This window comes from Tachyglossus aculeatus, chromosome 12 (assembly GCF_015852505.1).
Source record: "Tachyglossus aculeatus isolate mTacAcu1 chromosome 12, mTacAcu1.pri, whole genome shotgun sequence".
NCBI classification, from domain to species: Eukaryota; Metazoa; Chordata; class Mammalia; order Monotremata; family Tachyglossidae; genus Tachyglossus; species Tachyglossus aculeatus.
The window spans coordinates 23,579,683-23,600,352 of NC_052077.1; the positions used below are offsets into that span (position 1 = coordinate 23,579,683).

Here is a 20,670-nt window from a genome sequence, read left to right on the forward strand (position 1 = left end):
GGATGAGTTGGGTCCATCTGTCTGGATGTTAGTTCACCTGCATGTTGCATGCTCCTGGGACTCAGTTCAGACTGAACCTCAGCTTTTTGGTCCATTCAGGACTGGTCATGAACACCTATGTATTCATACACTCTCCGAGGCTCCAACCTTTGGAAACTAAAGAGATTTGATAACTCTGCCAAAAAGCTTTTGGAACTGTTCTTACAAAGCTGACTCTGATTTTAGGATTTTTGACCTGTTTATGGAAGCATCAAGGTTTCTGATCTCTGTGTGGGCTTAAGCAGGGAAAGATCGAAAAGCAGGGATAGACAACAAAGGAGAGATTAAGATAGATACTTTAATGACTTGTTTTGAGAGTTGGCTTAAAATCTTACCCTCATTTTCAGGTGATACCTGCAATGGGAAAAACTTCCTTCAGAATCATCTTCTTTCCATCTGAGGAAGGCAACATTGAAAGTTCCTTATTTATAAATACATCCTCTTATGGAGTCCTTTCATATCGGGTAAGTACATTTCTCTCTCTCTCTCTCTCTCTCTCTCTCTCTCTCTCTCTCTCTCTCTCTCTCTTTTGGGGAGGATATTTGGGATTAAATTTTACCTAGTTCACCTCAAAGATTTTGCATGAAAAATATCCTAAGGAATTTTAGAATTGTGACTCGATGACCCAAGTTGCATTTAGTGTCTTTTCAGGCTATTGAAGTTACTAATCAGAGGCTCTTGGATGCATATCCTCTCCAATCCGTCAATCTCTGAAAATATTCAGTTTTTGTAAATGAAATACCAGTGTTTTAATATATAAATGAAGCATTTTTTGAGGGCATGCTTTTCCTGGGAGTAACTTTTGGGATTAATTATTTCAGTTCACTAGGGTCACATTATAGCAGTAATTTATTGAACCTAACATTGAAAATTTGTTCCTGGAAATCAACATATATAATGAACGATTTGCATCTGTTATCTCCCTTCTGGAGCATGTATAGTTCAGCATTTTGTATAATTTGTGCTTAGTAATTAGTCTCCAAACATAAGGAAACTTCAGTCCTGCTCTCAACAGGTACAAAATGATATTCAAATTGTGTGTGTGTGTGTGTGTGTGTCTATGTTCACAAGTACACAGTATTTCCTTATCATCTGTTGGGGGGACAGGATTCTGAAAGCACTCATGTTTGGCAAACTACTGTAGGTAAGACCAGAGCCTTTTGGGACAAGAATGTAAGGGGATCTGTGGGTTTGGTCCCAGTGGGGGAAGTCTGGAAAAGATTATAAGAGTCAAAATTAAGCATGGTAAGCCTGTTAATTATATGCTGTTCATATTACAAGGGAAATCAGTTACAGCAACTTTAATGTTTCTTTATAGCCAAGTGCTGTGGGCCTGGTTTGCAGGTCCTTTCTAGGAAGTGAGATACATGGTCAGAAAAACCATAGTAACTTAAAATGATATACTCTGGTCTCCAAAATGGTCTATAGAAATTGGCTGTGGATGCTTATAACCACAGTTGGAAAAATCATGGTTCTCACGGTTGCATTTCCTGGTGGTTTGGGAATGTTACAGCTGGTAGTCAGGAACTTAGATATGACTTGGTAAGACAGCAGTATTTGGGGAGTTTGGAGGAGGGAAGTAAGTGATAGGGTGAAATGATGTGCAAGAAAGACAGCCTTATTGGAGTTTCTAGTTTTCCGCAGTCTCAAAATAACTCATTTTTTGCAGCATTATATAAGAATAAATCTAGAGTAGAAATTTAAATAGGTAGGCCCCTTATTGTTTCAACGCACAAGCACTATGAAGAGCTCATCTTCTGGGCTTCAGTCAGGTCAATGATCTTGGCTTGCCAAATTGCATTGAGTGTGGGAAGTGTGCACCCTCCCAAATTCGTGGAGGAAGTGTCAGCAGTGTGAGAAATGTCTCCTGACTCAGGTAGCAGAAATATATTCTACAGCATCTGTTCTTAGGTACCTAAACTTTGGTCCGTGCCTCAGGTGTACCTCATTTCAGGGGGAAAGTGGTCCGCAAATGAGCAGGTCACCATGTGCGTCCAGTACTTCAGCCAATCAGGTGGTGACCATTCCTTTGTTCGTGTAGCAGCTCCCTCATGTGTCACACGGAAGAAGAATGTACCACTTTTTTCATGTTGTCTGTTAAACAATGTTAGAGAATCATAGGACTTAAAGATCTAGTCCATTCTCCTGGCTCTAGGCTGTTCTACAGCTGATAGAGACCATTGCAAATTTATTCCTTTGAGGACACCCACAGAAGATTTCACAATTTTCAGGATTTCAGTGTTCAGCAGCTTTTCTGTCAGGAAGTTCTGTCTTCCATCTGTCCTAAATTTCTCCTGGAGCAGTGCCCAGAGGAGGTGGAAAAAAAATCTAGTTGTCTTCCCTTGTTACTGTCCCATACTGATCATCTTTCAGTTCTCTGTAAGTTAAGAAATCTGAATTTATAAAAACCACATTGGGACCTAGTGGAAAAAGCACTGGGCTGGGAGGGAGGAGACCCAGATTTGAGTCTCAGCTCTACCATTGTCCAGCTGTGACATGGGTTAAGTCGCTTTACCCTTCTTGGCCTTTGTTTTCTCGTCGGCAAAATGGGAGTAAGATGGCACAGAGTAGGCGTTTAACAAATACCATCATTGTTATCTCCCCCCTTCTAGACTGTGAGCCCGTTGTTGGGTAGGGACCATCTCAATGTGTTGCCGACTTGTACTTCCCGAGCGCTTAGTACAGTGCTCTGCACACAGTAAGTGCTCAATAAATGCAATTGAATGAATGGATTATGCATCCCATGTGGGATAGGAAATTTGTCCAATTGATAACCTTGTATTTGTTCCATGCTATGATTCATATAATCATTGTGGAATCTAGCTCCCTACCCTCTGGCAGGTAAATAACCAAATCATTCCCTTTTACACCGTTAGCCTCAAACCCATCCTGTAGGTCTTCTCCACCAAACTTTCAATAAATTCTCAAAGTCCATTTGAAATTGTGGAATCTAGACTTTGGCAATATGATCTGGAGAGGGTGTGCCCCATTATGAGTAAGCGGATTAGTTTGTGATTCAGAGTTATAATACAATGAATCTATTTATGTATTCCAGAATTGCACTTTTATCATCAGCAAAACACTATCGATTTATGTTCTGTTTCTAATCCACCCTGACCCACTAAATCTTTGCCATACTTGCCTATGGATAGATTTGCCGTATCTTATGGTTAGGTAATTTATTTTCTTCCCTAAACCTATTTATCCGAACTGATTCCTAATGAGTCTATTTGCAGATATTTATCCATCATCATAGTTGTACTAAATTTTAATGCTTTCCTCCAAGGAAACCCTCTCATTTTTTTTTCATTCCTTAACATAATGAGCTTATTCTCTATCCCATTCTGTTAATGTAGGGAGTTGGAGTTTAATGAAGGCAAGAAGCAGAGCATTGGAAGGCACCACGGGAGGGAGGGATCTCTACTTAGCATTTTTGCCTAGGGGTAGATGTTGGCTTTAAAATATATATATATATATATATATATATATATATATGTATGTATATATATGTATGTATATATTTGGACTGAGGAGATTGCCAATTTAAGAGAGGACAAGAGGACCTGAGGCTAAGGTAGGCATGTTAAAAGGCCAGATTTAGGGAAGCACTTGGTTCTTGGTCCAGACATGGGATAGATTGAAAAGGTAGGGTCAATTCCCAGGGGGAGAGCCAACTTAAAAGAGTCAGGGGAGAGAATGGAAGAGAAAAACAGTGAGTGCTCCTCTGTGTGAATTTCAGCTAATCAGTGGTATTTACTGAGCCCTTACTGTCTGCAGAGCATTGTACTCAATGCTTCGGAGATTACAGTAGAGTTAGTAGACACAATCCGTGCTCTCAGAAGTTTACAGGTGTGCTGGGGAGAGACACTAAAGGTAGAGGAAGGAACAGAGTATAGGGTTATGGACTTAATTTCTGTTGGAGTGAGGTGAGTAAACTGCCTAAGGGCTATGAACTAAAAGGTATAGATATGGGTGGACTTGAATGCATTTGTGTTCATCTGTTGCTTTTCTGTTCATGGACAGCTGAATTTTCTCTTTTGGAGATTTGGAGAAAAACAGTCTTTAACATGTTGCTGCTAGGCATTGTGCATCAATCCTATTTACTTGCTGCATACTTTGTGCAGAGCATTTGTACTAGGTGCTTGAGAGAAGACAGTATAACAGAGTTGGTAGACACATTTCCTGTCCACACCGAGCTTACAGTCTAGAGGGAGCTAAAATGTTCTGGACTGCCAAGTTACATAGATGTAGCTCAGCCTGATCTCCTGGATTTGCCCATGGATATACTTGATTAGTGATGAAAGTGTTAATTAGCAAGGGACCGTTAGCTGGCCTTGAGGGACCCCGCAAACTGTATCCCTTGGGTGTTAGAACACTGTCAGCCTTGTTCTCATAATTGTCCTCCAGTCATTCACCCATCTAATTTAAACATTTCTGGATCTGATGCAGTAGCCTTTATTATACTCTATTCTATACTTCATTGTGCTGCCCAGATCACTTTTCTAAAAAAAGTTCACCCTTAGTCTCCCCACTCCTCAGAATCCCCCAGTGGTTGCCCATCTATCTCTGTATCAGACAGAAACTCCTTACCTTGGGCTTTAAAGCACTCAGTCAGTTGTTCTCCTTGTACCGTACCTTACTGATTTCCTACACATCACAGCCTACACATTTAGCTTCTCAAATGCCCACCTACTCTCTGAACCTTGTGCTCATCTCAACACACTGCTGACTGACTGACTGACTAAATGACTGCTGACCTCTTGCCCTCATCTTCCCTCTGGCTTGGAACTCCCTCTCCCTTCATATCTGTCAGACCACCACTCTCACCACCCTCAAGGTCATCTTAAAATCATACTTCCTCCAAGAGACTTTCCCCAACTAAGCCCTTATTTTCTCTACTCTCTCCTTTCTGCATCACCTATGCACTTGGATTTGTACCCTGTAACCCCTTGATTATTACCCCACCCTCAGCCCCACTCTCTGATATACATATCCCTATAACCTGACATTTTCCCTCTCTATTTCTATGTCTGTCTTCCCTTCTAGACTAAGAGCCTTGTGGTTAGGGATCATATCTACCAGGATTTTTTTTAACTGTCCCAAGTGCTTAGAAAAGTGCTCTGTACACAGTAAGCACTAAATAAATACCATTGATTGACTTATTTTTCCAGTTTGAGAGTAATGTATTCTTTAGGACAGAAGTGCTAGCCTTAGTAGAATCCAAAGAGGTTATACCACCTATTATTTCTCCTTAATCTAAATGGCTCTGTCATGCTATCATAGAAGAAAATTAGACTAATCCATCAGGTTTGTATTTTACAAACTGGCCTTCTTCTAGTTCTGTATTATTAAAAAGTGATTCTTTAATTTTCTTCCTGGAGTGGAAATTGCTTATTTCAGAAGATAGTTGTAATCATGTATTTGTGTCACTTCATGTCTTTTTTTGTCTCTCATTTTATGTAATAGCTTCTTGCAATATTGCTCTTCAAATAACAAATGTGGATTGCATCTTGATTAACAGGGGAATTATCCACTTCTTTATCACAGGTATTTGGAAATGGAATTTCCAGAGCCTCCACAGAAACGTCCACCAAGGAGATATCAAATTCCTATTTGCTGCTTCCTCATATGCAGAGTATCCAGATTTTCCAGACACAGGTAACTTTATAAACTATAAACTGATAAGCTTTGCAATATCCAGAAATCAAGGTGGCCATTTTTTTTCCCATGGAGAAGAAAAGGTTGTGCTGGAATACCTTAAGTTTCATAACAGACTTCACCCCCACTCCCCCACTTTTCTCATTTCCCTTCTCCCCCTCCCTTGGATGTTGGACAGCTGTGGAACTTACAGCAGGCCTGCAGTGTCACCTCACAGCCCCTCTCCTAGTGACAATACATCTGGCCACCCGAGGCCCAAACCGTAAACCGTCTCATCCATAACCCTAACCCGCCTGAGAGCTGCTGCTGTACCAGATCGGGGAGAGGTGGAGAGATAATTGGCTGGGGAGATGTCGACTCGGGTCACTCTAGCCTGGGGTAGTTGTTCCTAGAGGTCCTCACCCAGCAAGGCCAGCCTCAGACGTTGGCCACTTGAGGCAGGGAGAAAATCACCTCCCCATCCCACACCACCCATATCACCACAGTACATGGTGCATACAGATGGCACACTGTAAGACATCACCACCTTTGGCAACAGGTACACACAGCATTGCATACGACATCCTTACAGTGCTGGGACCCAGGGTTTGGGCAGGTGTGTGGGTGTGTGTGGTGGTTATTTTTTTTTAGGAAACTTTGACAGAAACTGCCTATCTGTTAACACATCATAGGTTTGAGTTTCTGTTTGGTAAAATGGGTCGAGCAGCTCTACGTTCACATGCATTGTGTATTAGGGCAAATCTCACCTGATTTAATTTCCAAGACTTTGGTGGCCAACTACTGTTGAGCCACTGCTAAGGTGAAGGGAACAGACACTTAGAAAATTTTAACAGTGAATTAGAACATTAAAAAAAAATTGATCATTATAAAAGACTCTGGTCACTTGAACTAGATAGCCACACTAATCTCACACTACCACACAATTGTATTGGGTTACTCACCCTGCAGGGGACTGTTGAAATCTGGTACTCTTTTTAGCTGGCGAGATTGAAATTCTCAAGAGTTCTGCCTTCTAGGGTTCCATTGAGCAGGTGCTTTTTAGTTTTGCCTGTTAGAATAGAGAGGGTAGGGTAGGAGACAGTAAAAGTAGTATGAGAGAGAGAAGCTGATTGATATGTTTCTGCAGGGTCCATTTTGCAAGATTAGAAGACCAGTTGTGTTTGAGAGGGACAGACTCTGTGATTGTTCATTTGTTGTTTTGGAGATGGTTGGGAGAGTGTAACTCTTCTGGATGTAGTCACCACAAGATATTTCATGAAAATGAAATAGAGGAAGAGGGAATAGTATCTTAGCAACTTTATGAAAAATACAAAGTTGTACAAAGTTATGAAAAATGTCCCCCCTCTTCTCCTCCCCCCCCCCCCCCCCCCCCCGAGTTGATACAAATTTCTGTCTGTTTCCTTTGTGTTGGATTTAGAAAAGAATATAGAATCTCAGGGCACTCCTCTAAAGAGACCGTTATTTTGCCCATGTCAACCTTATTGTTTGTGGTGTGCTAGGCAGATCAAGAGGCTCTATCACCTATTTTACATATAATTCAAGAAGAGAATGTGAGTTAAATGTTTTCTCAAAAGAGCAGATGGACTGGTCTCCAAGGATTAGCACCCCCAATTGATTCAGAAGGCCCAGACAAGCTACCTTGTTTTCTCACAGTTCTGAAATATTTCCACCTTGACCGATCCACTGGCCCTTCATTGACCCTACTGCTGAGGATGCTAACAAGAGAGCCATCTATGGGGAAATCTTTTGGCAGAGATATTTAACAAGACACCACCCTGTCAGCTCACTTTGTTTCCCCAGAGGAGATTTTTTTTTTTCTGTGATACTAATTATTGTACTTTCAAAGCAGTCTGCCTTGTCTTTGCCCCAGCCTACTTCCTTTGTGCGCATCCCTTAACTCATGGGAAAGCCCGGGACATTCACTGACTAATTATATACACATAAATCTGCACCTGGAGAGAGAGAGGGGGGCCAGATGTACTCCTTTCTCACCTTGCCTCAATTTTAGACTAGTAGCTATTCTGAGCTCTCTGTCTGTGGAGAACTTTGCCTCTCCAAGGTGGCGTTTGTTTCGAGAGATGGACAGTAAGTTTATCATTTGTGTCTTCAGCCACTCCTGAAGTTTTTATTTCACGATCATAAAATGGCTCCTATAAGGACAACAGTGGAAGTGTGGTGGCTGGGGCCAGAATGAGCAATATCTTGTGGGATGCTGGGGTATGTGGTGACATCGTGACTTAGCTGGTGCTCTGGAGAGGGGTGAGCTCGGGCCGCAGCTCTGTGCCGATGCTGCCGCTTACCCCCTGTGGCCTCTGTGTCCTGAATCTGGGGACCTAACCTCCAAGCAGTGCTGCCTTGGGGCAGGGGGATTGAACAGCTGAACTGGAACACTCTGGGCCAGGGCAGGGTACAGAGGGGCATGGTGCTTCCACCAGCTGTTGCATATCTCTGGGTTTTTTTCGTGGGTGTGGTGTGTGTTAAGCGTGTACTGTGTGCCAAGTACTGTACTCTGCACGTTGGAAGATACAAAATAATCAGGTTGGACACTGTCCCTATCCCACACAGGGATCACAGTCTCCAGTTCCAGCCGGGAGCCCCCTGGGGAGGCAGTATGATGAGGCTCTGAGAGTCCCCACACCCAAGTATATCTGATTATTTTCAGACAAAAATCCTGCTCCATTTGGACGATTCTCTGGAGGAGGCAGGGCCTCAGAGCGGGTCACAGCATTGCTTGGGCCAGCAGTGCGGAGCCCACCACCAGGTCTTATTTGAAATGGGATCCAGGGTGGCAGCTTTGCTCATCCCTCTTCCTCTAGCCCTTTGAGGGTCAAAAGCCAAAATGTGTCCAATAATGATAATAGCTGGCTGTTAACAACAATGACTGATGCGACCTGCCAAATCCAAAATACATGTTGGAGTTAAGCTGTAACCCTAACCCAACTCTAATGGTTAGGTTAGCCAGCCAGTGGTATTCTGGGTTTTGGCTGATGGAGTTGACTAGTGACGATAATGACTATTATCAGGATTGGCCACGTTTGGAGTTTTGGCTGTCATATATATTTCCCTGCCCTGTTGAGAAAGGAGTGGAAAGAGATGGAAGGTGAGAGGAAAACTGCCCAGAGTACAGCCCATCATGACCAAATGGGTGCTTACTAGATACCATTACTATTGCAGGTCGAGAACTTTAATTATTTGTGCTTTTCATCCTGTTGACTGAGATCTTCTTGGGGGCAGGGATTGCATCTACCAACTCTAGGGGATTATACTTTTCCAAATGCTTAGTACAGTGCTTTGCACCCAGTGAATACTTGTGAGCAACAGAGCAACTGTGCATCTTGAAAAAAATGGGCCTTTTGTTTAAAAACCAAAAGAAAACTAAGTATTTTAATTTGTTTCACCTGTTTTTCCCCAACTGTTATGCCTGGGATAGAGTCCGTATTGTGACATTTACAAGGAACACATGCTTACTGAAATTGGAATTCTTGAAAATTTTATTTTTACTGCTGGCATAGAGTGCCACTGGGGAACATTAACCAAATTTAGACTTGCCTGTCAAACCCAAGCCTGTTTTATTTTCCAATTACTGAAAATATTATAAATAGTGCCTTGTGTGTTATGTGCTCCTGTGCATATGTGAGAGTCTAGGTATGATCTATATAATCCTGTGCAGATCTAAGAGGAAGTAGGCAGGGTCATGACCCAATCCCTCTAGGGCAGATAAACCTCCGCACGGTTGTATTTTTATACTTATAATGGATTATAAAGCGTGGGGGTTTTTTCTCCTGATAATGTGTCCTGTAGGAAAACCCAAAACTTACCAGTTCCTTACTAAGATTCAGTAAGTACTGTTGTCCCTCTGCAGGTCCAGGAAGCTGAAAATATAGCCATCTCCCCTCCCACCTCACCCCCTCCGTTCTTACTGTTTTTGTTCTCAGATGGCAACTTCAAGCTGCCCATTTTAGTTCAGCGACTTGTCCCAAGTCATGCAATAGGTAAGTGGCAGAACTGGGATTAGAGCCCAAATCCTCTGACACCCAGGTCTGTGCTCTTTCTGTGACGCCACTGTTCCTGCTACTGATGTTACCAGTGTAGTCCTGCCTGCCCATTAGGCAGTCCTCTCTCCACTTGAGCACAAGAAGAATCAGCTCAGTTGCTTCAGAGCAATTCTGAAAGAGCAGGTTAAGGGACTTACTGATTTATTAATGGTTGAATACTATACTTTTGAACAACTGAGCCCATGATCAGTGACCATCGCCTTATTTTTTCATGTGGGATGGAGAAAATGTATTATTAGCTCCCTGGGATTATCCACTTAACTATTCAGACAAAATCAACAGCGCTGCCTCCTTCCTCCACCTTAGAATTCCTCAGCCCCAAATCTTGCCTCCTACAGGTTTCTCCAGTTTATCTAGAATTGTTGTGACTGTGATTTCCCCATTCAGTGGTGGACAGAGTCTATTTTTGAGTGGACTCAGTATTCTCCTTTTAATTTGCACTTTGATTTTTCTTAGGAGGCATTCCTTTTATGTTAAAAAAAAAAATCAGGTGCCCATCTGATTAATAATAACGCAAAAGAATGATTCCACTTTTTGAAGCACAGCCATTCCAGGTTTTAAATTGAGATTTACGCGCTGAGGAAAGACCGCGTAAAGCGAACTCTTTTATAAAAGATGTGGGGAGCAGTCCTCTCAGCCCTTAAAACACGTTAACTGTTTTGTTATGGAAAATGCATTTATTTTGTGCGCACACATTCCAATGCATTCAGGCACACGTATTTGTTAAAAGTTGTTGATTACTTATGTGTTCTTTGTAAAATCAGTTATTCATTTCCTTTAGTTCTAGCTAATATTATAAATCAGTTGGTGAATAGAACTGTTATTTCTTCGGTGACATGATGTTAGCAGATGGATCTTCATCGGGGGTGAGGCAGCAGCGCGGTGTGAGGGGAGAAAAGCAGGAAAGGGCAAGAAAGCTAGATACTTTACCCGGGCAGTGATAGAGACAAACATGAGAAAGCTGAGTGCTCACACCCACACTCTGATCCAGTTGTCTTCCTCTGTGACAAGCAGGAGAAGGAAGGGAGGAGAGTGCCCTTCCCACAGCATCTGCTTAGTAACCCAGCCCCAAGTCTCAGGTTCAAGGGCCGCAGGCTACTTCTGCTGCCACCGATCTCCAAAACTTAGAGTGCCGGGGCCGGGGGAAATGGCAGAGTGGGAAGAAAGGAAGAGAAAGGGGGAGCCTGCATGCACGGTGGCTTGGAAAGCTCGTGACAGTCCAGCAGAGTTGAGGGTTGGCTGTTTCAGCAGCCTCCTTGCTGCAGCCAACGTGGAACTGCAAGGGCTTCCTCAGCAGGTACCAATCACTGAGGGCAAAGATCAAAAGCAGCATGGCCTAATGGAAAGAGCAGGGCCCTGGGAGTCAGCTCTGCCAAGTGTTTGCCGTTTGACCTTGGGCAAGTCACTTAATTTCTATTTGCCTCAGTTTCCTCAACTGTCAAATGAGGATTTTTTACAAAAAATCTGCCCCATCCCCCCCACCCTACCTCCTTCCCCTCCCCACAGCACCTGTATATATGTTTGTACAGATTTATCACTGTTTTACTTGTACATATTTACTGTTCTATTTATTTTGTGAATGATGTGCATTTAGCTTTAAGTCTGTTTGTTCTGACGACTTGACACCTGTCTACATGTTTTGTTTTGTTGTGTCTCTCCCCCTTCTAGACCGTGGCCCGTTGTTGGGTAGGGACCATCTCCATATGTTGCCGACTTGTACTTCCCAAGCGCTTAGTACAGTGCTCTGCACACAGTAAGCGCTCAATAAATACAAATGAATGAATGAGGATTAAACGCCTGTTTTCCCTCCTATTTAGACTGTGAGCCCCAGGTGGGACAGGGACTATATCTGGCCTAATTAACTTGTTAACTTGTACCTACCTCAGCACTTAAAACAGTGTTTGACACATAGTAAGGGCTCAACAAATACCATTAAAAAATTGCCAGCAGAAGACGAATATCTTGCAGTTTGAATATTTTGTGGGATTCAGGGGACCATGGGTCTATGATCAATGTGATTTAGTCAGTGTGATCTAAATGATATATTAAAAGGAAGGCTTTCTGACTAGTGGAAGAAACCCGGGAGTGGGGATCTTGGGATCTGGGTTCTAGTGTTGGCTCTGCCACTTGCATGCTAAATGACCTGGAGCAAGTCCCTTAGCCCCTCTGTGCCCATTTCCTCATCTGTTAAATGTGGGTCGAATACTTGTTGTCTCTCCCTCTTAGACTCTGAGCTGTGTGTGGCACAGAGACTGTGTCTAATATGTTTTTTTGTATCTCAGTGCTTAGCAAGGAGCTTGGTACATAGAAAGGGCTTAATAAATATCACCGTTAAGAGATTGTGTGATATTGAAGGGCTGATAAAGAAGATAGTGGTTCAAAAGAAGGCTGATTGTTAAGCAGAAAACAAACTGAACTCTCATCACTGCTTACTCGGTCTGTTCAGGTCTATTGTATCTAATTTACAAGAGGAGAGTGCTGAGAAAATGCAGTATAGAGTGAACTTGTGTAAAATATGCTCCATTTAATGCAGGCAAAAGGGAGTTGTTACAGACTCTTTCCGGTAGTGTTACTAGGCTACATAATAAATACAATGTCTATCTTCGAGGAGCTTATAGCATAATAGGACTGGCAAGAGAGACAGTCAGTAAATACAGTAGGTCTAAATAATTGTGATTTCATTCTATTGTATTTATTGTTAATAATAATAATAATAATAATAATGGTATTTTTAAGCACTTACTATGTGCCAGATACTGTACTAAGCACTGGGGTGGCTACAAGCAAATCAGGGTGGACACAGTCCCTGTCCCATGTAGGGCTCACAGGCTCAATCCACAATTTACAGATGAGGTAACTGAGGCCCAGTGAAGTGACTTGCTCAAGGTCACACAGCAAACAAGTGGCGGAGCCAAGATTAGAACCCATGACCTTCTGACTCCTAAGCCCGGGCTCTATCCACTACATCATGCTGTTCTTTATTGAGCGCTTACTGTGTTCAGAGCACTGTACTAAGCGCTTGGGAAGTACAGTTCAGCAACAAATGGAGACAATCCCTGCCCAAAACAGCCCCACAGTTTAGCAGGGGGGAGATAAACATCAAAACAAGTAAATAGGCATCAGTAGCATCATTGTAAATAAATAGAATTATAGATATATACACCATTAATAAAAATACATAGAATTATAATTATAAAAATGTACATATATACACAAGTGCTGTGGGGCATGGATTCGGGGTAGAGCAGAGGAAAAGAGGGACTTAGTTTGGGAAGGCCTCCTGGAGGAGGTGAGCTTTCAGCAGGGCTTTGAAGGGGGGAAGTGTGCTAGTTTGGCAGATTTGAGATGGGAAGGCATTCCAGGCCAGAGGTAGGACATGGACCAGGAATCAACAGCAGGACAGGCGAAAATGAGGCACAGTGGGAAGGTTAGGCCAAGAGGAGCAGAGTGTGCGGGCAGGAATGTAGAAGGAGAGAAGGGAGGTTAGGTATAAAAGGACCAGGTGATGGAGAGCTTAGGCAATAGCGAGGAGTTTTTGCTTGTTACAGAGGTTGATAGACAACCACCGGAAATTGTTGAGAATGAGTTGGGGAGGAGTGGATCACTAAAATAAGGAGGCAACTGGAAAATGGGTGAAGCTTCCTACCTGTGTGAGATTTGAATTATGCTTTATAGAAGGGGAAGGATGTGGCAAGGCAAACTGGAGCAGAGTGTTTTTTTCACAGGGGTGGGTTGGTTGGGAGAAGAAAGATTGAATGTGGGAAGTAAAAATAGCTGGCACTGTGAGTGTGCATTACCCAGGAGGATCCTCTCTAGCCTCCTGCTCATTCTCTGGGCATTTCATCGATTGATTTTACTGCTTCAGGATCCGTACCAGAGCTCTGCCGCTGGTTCAGGGGGAAGAGCTTGGTAAGAGCTTGCCATCAGTGAGGAAGGCTACTTACTGACTACAGAACCACTTAGGCTATTCTGCAAAGTGGACATGCTCATTGTGAATCCTGAAAAATAGCAGACCAGAGGGAGTAGCAGAGACCACAGAGATGACCAGCGCAGCTGCTCTCTAAACCACTGCACCCTGGCACGGCACTGGACTCTGCTGTTGTCACTTTGGCTTACTCTTTAAAAACAAACAAACAAAAAAATCTCCATGTGTACTCTGCCAAGGGCTGCAGTCCTGCTCAAGTACTTGCTCATTGTGCTCTCTCCCCCAGCATGGGCGTGACTGGCAGGGAAGAGAGAGCAAAAGTGGTACTGGGAAAACCAGTAATCAAGCCCTTTGCCCAAGTTATTGGTCCTAAAGCCTCAGATGGAGGCTTATCCGGTGCTCCCAGTGGGAGACTCCATCATCATCTCCCCCACCAATGGATGGAGCCCTGATGGGCTCTCTTAGTGAAAACAGGCGAGCCCTAGTTCTCATACTTCATATTAAGCTGCCCATGGAGGCCAAGGCTATTCACACAAAGGTCAGCACTGGTTGTCTTGTAGTGCTTGAAATGGCTTTTTGCTTGATGCGTCTCAGCTGCAGCATGGCATTTGCCCTGAAAGAACCAAAGGGCAAATCTGATGTCAAGAAGACCCATCTTGGGCTGCAAATTCCCAAGCACTGCTAACGTTGGTATATGTCATTCATTCAATCGTATTTATTGAGCACTTACTGTGTGCAGAGCACTGTAGTAAGCACTTGGGAAGTACAAGTTGGCAACATATAGAGACAGTCCCTACCCAACAGCGGACTCACAGTCTAGAAGGGGGAGACAGACAACGAAACAAAACATATTAACAAAATAAAATAAATAGAATAAATATGTACAAGTAAAATAAATAAATAGAGTAATAAATAGGTACAAACATATGTCCTCAAGTCGGCCTTTTCCTCTGGCTACTTGTGGCCCCTCTCCCAACGCTAAACTCTCAATAAAAGATCATCTTGGGAATCCTTGTGTTGTTCACTCGAATCAGGTGTCCTAAACATTCTGTCCGAACTGGCTGATAAATAGAAGTACTTTTCCTGTACTTTATGGCACACTTTCCAAACTAGGATGCTGGGGTTGTCTTGAAGTAGAATTGTCAGGCTGCCATCTTTAATTTAATCACAGGTGCTTTAAGGTCTCCATTCCCCAGCCTCTTACAACTTGAGTGGTTCATTAAGTATGTTGTGAAATGAAAGAAAGGGCTGAAAGTTGTCACATCAGCCTAAAAAAGTCGAGAACCACTATCTTGTCAGCTTCAAGTACAGTTTGCGTGGCAAATTCATTCACTTTTTCCATCCCTGTACTTCACTACAGGAAGGGGAGGAGTTGACCACATTCTCATCAGGTACTTTTTTTTGCAGAAATTAATGCAAAGGATGTGTCCTCATTAAAGCTCTTAAGATTGGTAAAAGGGCTCACTTTTTTGTGATTCCATATGCTGTCATTGTAGATTGAAGAATTGGAATAAATAAAACTATAGGGAGGTGTTTGTAGAAGAAAGTTGCTAGCTTAGGATTCCCCTTTGGAGAATTGTGCTAGAATTTTATTTTTTAAATCCTTTCTAAAGTTCAGATAAAATATGAAGGAGCTAGCACTCCCCCTTGTGGGATTCTGTAACATTTTCTTCTTCACATTTCTTAGAGGAATCAAATTAAAACTAGTTGTGATTTAGGGTTTTTCTTGTACACATGTAAAAACCCTGCATTTGAGAAAATTTTGCATTCACTTTGACTGTGGAACACATAGGTACATTCCTTTCTTTGACCCGTACATCACAGTTAATCCAGACAGACATGCTTTGTTGGAAGAACAATCCCAATTCCCCAACAGCGTTCTGTCCACAGAAAGCTCATGTTGTATATACTCAGTTCTCCCATACTTCAACTATGCTTCAGTTGAACTATACAGTATAATAGAAGAGACATATAGTCTAGCTGGCACATATGACCAAGAGAAAGGAACCAGATGGGCTTCAAATCCTCTCTAAAAGGTGCGGCTTACAAGGTTTCAAAGAGAATGTTGCTTTCTTGTTTAAAGAAATGGATTTTGAACTTCAAGTAATAACTCACAGTTTTCACCTTATTCAAGTTAGTTTCCATGAAGAAAAGGTAAGAATAGTAATAATAATAATTGTGGTGTTTAAGTGCTTATTGTGTGCCAACCACTGTTCTAAGTGCTCAGGTAGATACAATAATAATAATAATAATAATAATAATGGCATTTATGAAGCACTTACTACGTGCAAAGCACTGTTCTAAGCGCTGGGGAGGTTACAAGGTGATCAGTTTGTCCCACATGGGGCTCACAGTCTTAATCCCCATTTTACAGATGAGGAAACTGAGGCCCAGAGAAGTGACTTGCCCAAGGTCATAAGGCAGAGAAGTGGCAGAGCGGGGTTACGATGGGGGCAAGAGTTAGGCTAGGGTGAGGATTATATCTAGGGTTGGGGTTAGAGTTGAGGTTGGGTAAAAGTTAGGTATCAGTGTTCGCGATGGATTCTGTTGGCAGCTGAACATTAAATGAATGATTGATTGTTTCATCGGCAGTTGACCTTCAGGCTTTCTATTTATGCCTATTCATTTTGCAGCTGGTTTGTCTATTAGCTGAACTGTTTAGTTGTAACTATGTACTGGGACATTCTTTTTAACATGGGCCTGTTCTTTTTACTCTCAGGGCCATAACTACGTAGTCCAAATCACATAAAATAGTTGGGTATATAATCACAAGATTGTTTTAATCAAGTACTGTAACTGCTGGTATGTAAGTGGACATTTATTTTTTCTTTGATGTGTTTTACACATCAGCCACAGCCTAGTGTGTAGCCAAATCTTACCAACAGCAACATTCCCATTGATGCTTCAGTGGGAAGAGATGGGTCCATATAATCACTAAAGACTTTTTGAGGAGATGACTGAAGATGCAGGGACATTTGTGCACTTATGAAATATGAATGATGAAGATAAGTGATCCTCCCTGGCTAATGTAGGTTGACTGTCCATTTGTGTTCGATTGATTACTTAATCTGGACTTCCTCTCTAAGGCCTTATTTTTTTCCTTTTAAACTTCTAGGCAGAAACCACTAATGCCAATCTACTGCAAGTTCGCCTAGAATGCAGTTTACATAATGTGTGTCAGCAACTCAAGGTAAAATATTTAAATGCTTTCATTTTTTGTAGAGGGCTCACTGTCAGGTTTTAGGGCTAAAAATTGACTTCTGCTAAGAGTGACCCTTTCTTAAGGCTAAACTTGAGAGTGTAGGCCTCTCTTTATTTAGCGTGTTTACCAAAGGAAGAAAAAAAGGAAGCAAGCTAACCATTCCCAAAATAGCCATGTTCTTTTACTTAGGATCTTTCTTTAGGCCTGTTAACCTTTTTTCCTTTTACGGTTTTATTTCTTATTTGTTTCTTAGTACATTTCAATGCAGGAGCCTCTCTGGTTTCCCATTTTTGAGCCCAAGCAGCAGTAGTCAGCCTTTCCTAACAACCCCCAGTCAGAGGCCTGGTCTCAAGTCTGACCTTGAAAAAAGAGAGGCTGTCATTCAGCAGGGATGACAGCTGATCCAATAGTCACGATTTCTTTGTTTTTATGCGTGTGTGAGAATTGTGATGAGTTTGGGAATTTGTTTTCTCTCTTCCTTCAACCCCCAGAGTTGTTGCTTCACATCTGAAGATGCATTGCTGCTACAAATGAGCATAATGGAAAACTCCCCAAAAGAATTTGAGGAATACCAAGAAGATTTACTAGATAATCTTTCCGTTGTTTACGTAGCTACAGACAGAACTGAGGTCTCAGGTAAAATCAAGCGGTTGGGGTTTTTAACTTTAGTAAAAATTGCCTTAATTCAGAAAGTCTGTTCTAAAATATTCCCTTGGGAGTAGTTTAGTAACTATAAACAGAGTGAAGTAATAAAGAGCTCCAAAGCCTATTCGAGTTTGGGAAAGAAAAGACAGTTGTGAACTATTCCAAGCTATAGCTGGGTGTGACCTTCCCTGTCTGATGGTAACCTGTGAGGAAAAAGGCATGCTAGTTTTGGAATATATTTAAATATTCACTGATTATCTGAAGGCAGTGTTTTTCATTTCCATATTGCTGACATTGGAAGAAGTTTAATTGAATAATACCTTGCAGTTCTAAATTTTCTGTTAAGTAATGGACTGCAGTAAATTACAAATAATTACTTCCTGAAATGCTGAAAAGAAGACACAGTATGGACCCCCTCAATGTCTGTCAAGTTTGGCAAATTGGAATCTCTCCCACAAAAGTAATTTCATCCTCTGCATTCATATTTATTGAGCATCCACTGAATGATGTGCACTTGTTGTGGCACTTGGGAGCATGCAATGAAAGAAGAAGACACATCCCTGTCTTCAAGGAGCTTACTATCTAGCAAAGGAGAACAGACACAGATTGTATCCCTGCACTAGAAATGAGGGAAAGCACAGATCACAACTGGTAAAAGCAAAAGTAAGCACAAAGTGAACGAACAAAGTAGAGCACGGACCCGGGAGTCCGAAGGTCATGGGTTCTAATTCTGCCTCTGCCACTTGTCTGTGGTGAGACCTTGGGTAAGCCACTTCACTTTTCTGTGCCTCATTTACCTCATCTGTAAAAGGGATTGAGACTGTAAGGCCCATGTGGGACAGGGACTGTGTCCAACCTGATTTCATTGTATACACCACAGTGCTTGGTACAGTGCCTGGCATGTAATAAGCACTTAACAAATGCCAACATTATTATTATTATTATATTCACATAAGTACTACATATGGTTGATGGGATAACATAACTGGGGAGGGGGAAACATGGCTTAGTGGAAAGGACACGGACCTGGGTTCTAATCCCAGATCTAATGCTTGTCGTCTGTCAGGCTCTTGGGTAAGTTATTAACTTTTTGGTGCCTCAGTTTCCTCATCTGTAAAATGGGAATTAAATACCCGATTTCCCTCCCTCTTAGACTGTGAACCCTACATAGGTCAAGGACTGTGTCCAATCTGCTTGTCTTGTATCGATTCCAGTGTTTAGTACAGTGTTTGGCACATAGTAAGTGCTTAAGAAATACTTCAGTTATTAATAATGATGGCATTTGTTAAGTGCTTACTATATGCAAAGCACTGTACTAAGTGCTGGGGAGGCTATAAGGTGATAAGGCCGTCCCACATGGGGCTCCCAGTCTTAATCCCCATATTACAGATGAGGTAACTGAGGCACAGAGAAGTTAAATGACTTGCCCAAAGTCACACAGCTGACAAGTGGTGGGGCCGGGGTTTCGAACCCATGACCTCTGACTCCCAAGCCCGGGCTCTTTCCACTGAGCCACGCTGCTTCAATTAATACTGGTTAATAGTTATTCATACTAAGTGGGTATTTGGGGATGCTTCCTGCAAGAAGTTGTGTTTTTTGAAAAGTTTTTGAAAGTGGAGGTGGATGTGGTTTGGTGGATTTGAGGGGAGAAGAGTTCTGTGAGTGCATCGAAGGTGGAAAAGCTGAGATATAGTGAGGTATAGTGAAGGCTAGGTTGGCAGAACAGAACACTATAATATGGAGTGGAATGGGAGAACAGAGCAGAACAGTAAGGAGACATGGATGGAGACCGTGGAAGCCAGTGGTCAATAGCCAGTCATTTATAGAGTGCTTATTGTGTGCAGAGCACTGTCCTAAGCATTTAGGAGAGTACAATTTAACAGAGTTGGTAGACATGTTCTGTGCCCAAAACAAGCTCACAGTGTAGAGGGGCAGTTGAGGAACAGCAGCATGGCCTAGAGGATAAAGCATGGGCTCGGGAGTCAGAAAGATCTGATCTCAGCTCTGCCGCTTGTTAGCTGTGTGACCTTGAGCAAGTCACTTAACTTCCGCACCTGTTACCTCATCAGTAAAATGAGGGTTAAGACTGTGAGCTCCGTGTGGGACAGTGGACTGTGTCCTACCTGATCAGCTTGTGCAGTGCCTGGCACAGAATAAGCGTTTTACAAATAGTGAGAAGCAGTGTGGCTTAGTGGAAAAAGCATGGGCTTGGGAGTCAGAGGTCATGGGTTCTAATCCCAGCTCTGCCACTTGTCTGGTGTGTGACCTTGGGTAAGTTGCTTAACTTCTCAGTGCCTCAGTTACCTCATCTGTAAAATGGGGATGAAGACCGTGAGCCCCCTATGGGACAACCTGATTATGTTGTATCTACCCCAGCTCTTAGAACAGTGCTTGGCACATAGTAAGCGCTTAACAAATACCACTATTATAATTAAGTGCCGTACCAAAAAAAAAGTTTCTGTTTGTGATGAAGAGAAATGGGTAGCCATTAGAGAAGTTTGGGGCAGTGAATGAAACATTTTGAATGGAGTTCCTGGAAGGTGATCTAGATCACAGAGTGCAGGATGGTTTGAAGAGGAGATATGCAGGGAATGCCTCCCAGTATACTTTATTAATCTTTTTCTCAAATTTGACCAATCCAAAGTGCAGAACTAGCTGTTTTCATGGGGGGTATTTAGAGAGGAAGAATGTGTAATGCTACAGTCTAATTTAATTTGGAAGAAGGAAATCAGGTGATTAGAGACCAGGGATTCAATTACGGTATTTATACTGGCTCTTTTTTTGTCTTTTTTAAAAGGAAACGTTTTATCTTCATGCTGAAGTTTTTAACTGTGCCAAGGGTCAAGACTTAGCTGGAGCATCCATTTTCCAGCCTTTATTGTGAGCTCTCAGAAATAGTGGTGGGATCAGTCCACTTACAATTTCCTGATGAAGCCTTAGTGACCCCAATGAATTTGTCTGTTTCAGTTGTGAGGCAGCAGCAGACTTAGATTGTAAATGTAGAAATCATTATCCTCCTTTATAGTCCAGGTAATGGAAGGTGATGCATGTGAGGAAAAAAAAGCAAACCTTTCATAAAACCCCAGTAGGCTAGGGTTAAAAGCAAGTCATGTTTTGTAGTCTGTTTCCCTTGGCCTAAGGTTATT

The 20,670-nt window shown here is 42.3% G+C and overlaps 1 protein-coding gene and 1 long non-coding RNA gene across 3 annotated transcripts in view; one reads left to right on the top strand and one right to left on the bottom strand.

The window, feature by feature from the left end:
* TMEM131L (transmembrane 131 like) overlaps nt 1-20,670 on the top strand; it is a 160,004-nt gene that overhangs the window by 86,449 nt on the left and 52,885 nt on the right. For both annotated transcript variants that reach the window (XM_038755015.1, XM_038755016.1), the window contains exons 6-9: nt 387-503; nt 5,587-5,697; nt 16,793-16,867; nt 17,371-17,515. In XM_038755015.1, coding sequence (XP_038610943.1) covers nt 387-503; nt 5,587-5,697; nt 16,793-16,867; nt 17,371-17,515 — 448 coding nt within the window. The remainder of the gene's footprint in view (nt 1-386; nt 504-5,586; nt 5,698-16,792; nt 16,868-17,370; nt 17,516-20,670) is intronic.
* Nucleotides 376-20,506, bottom strand: LOC119935604. Its single transcript, XR_005453396.1, has 4 exons — nt 20,444-20,506; nt 6,639-6,745; nt 1,984-2,133; nt 376-435 (listed from the first exon to the last, which is right to left on the bottom strand). It is a non-coding gene; the product is annotated as an uncharacterized LOC119935604 (long non-coding RNA).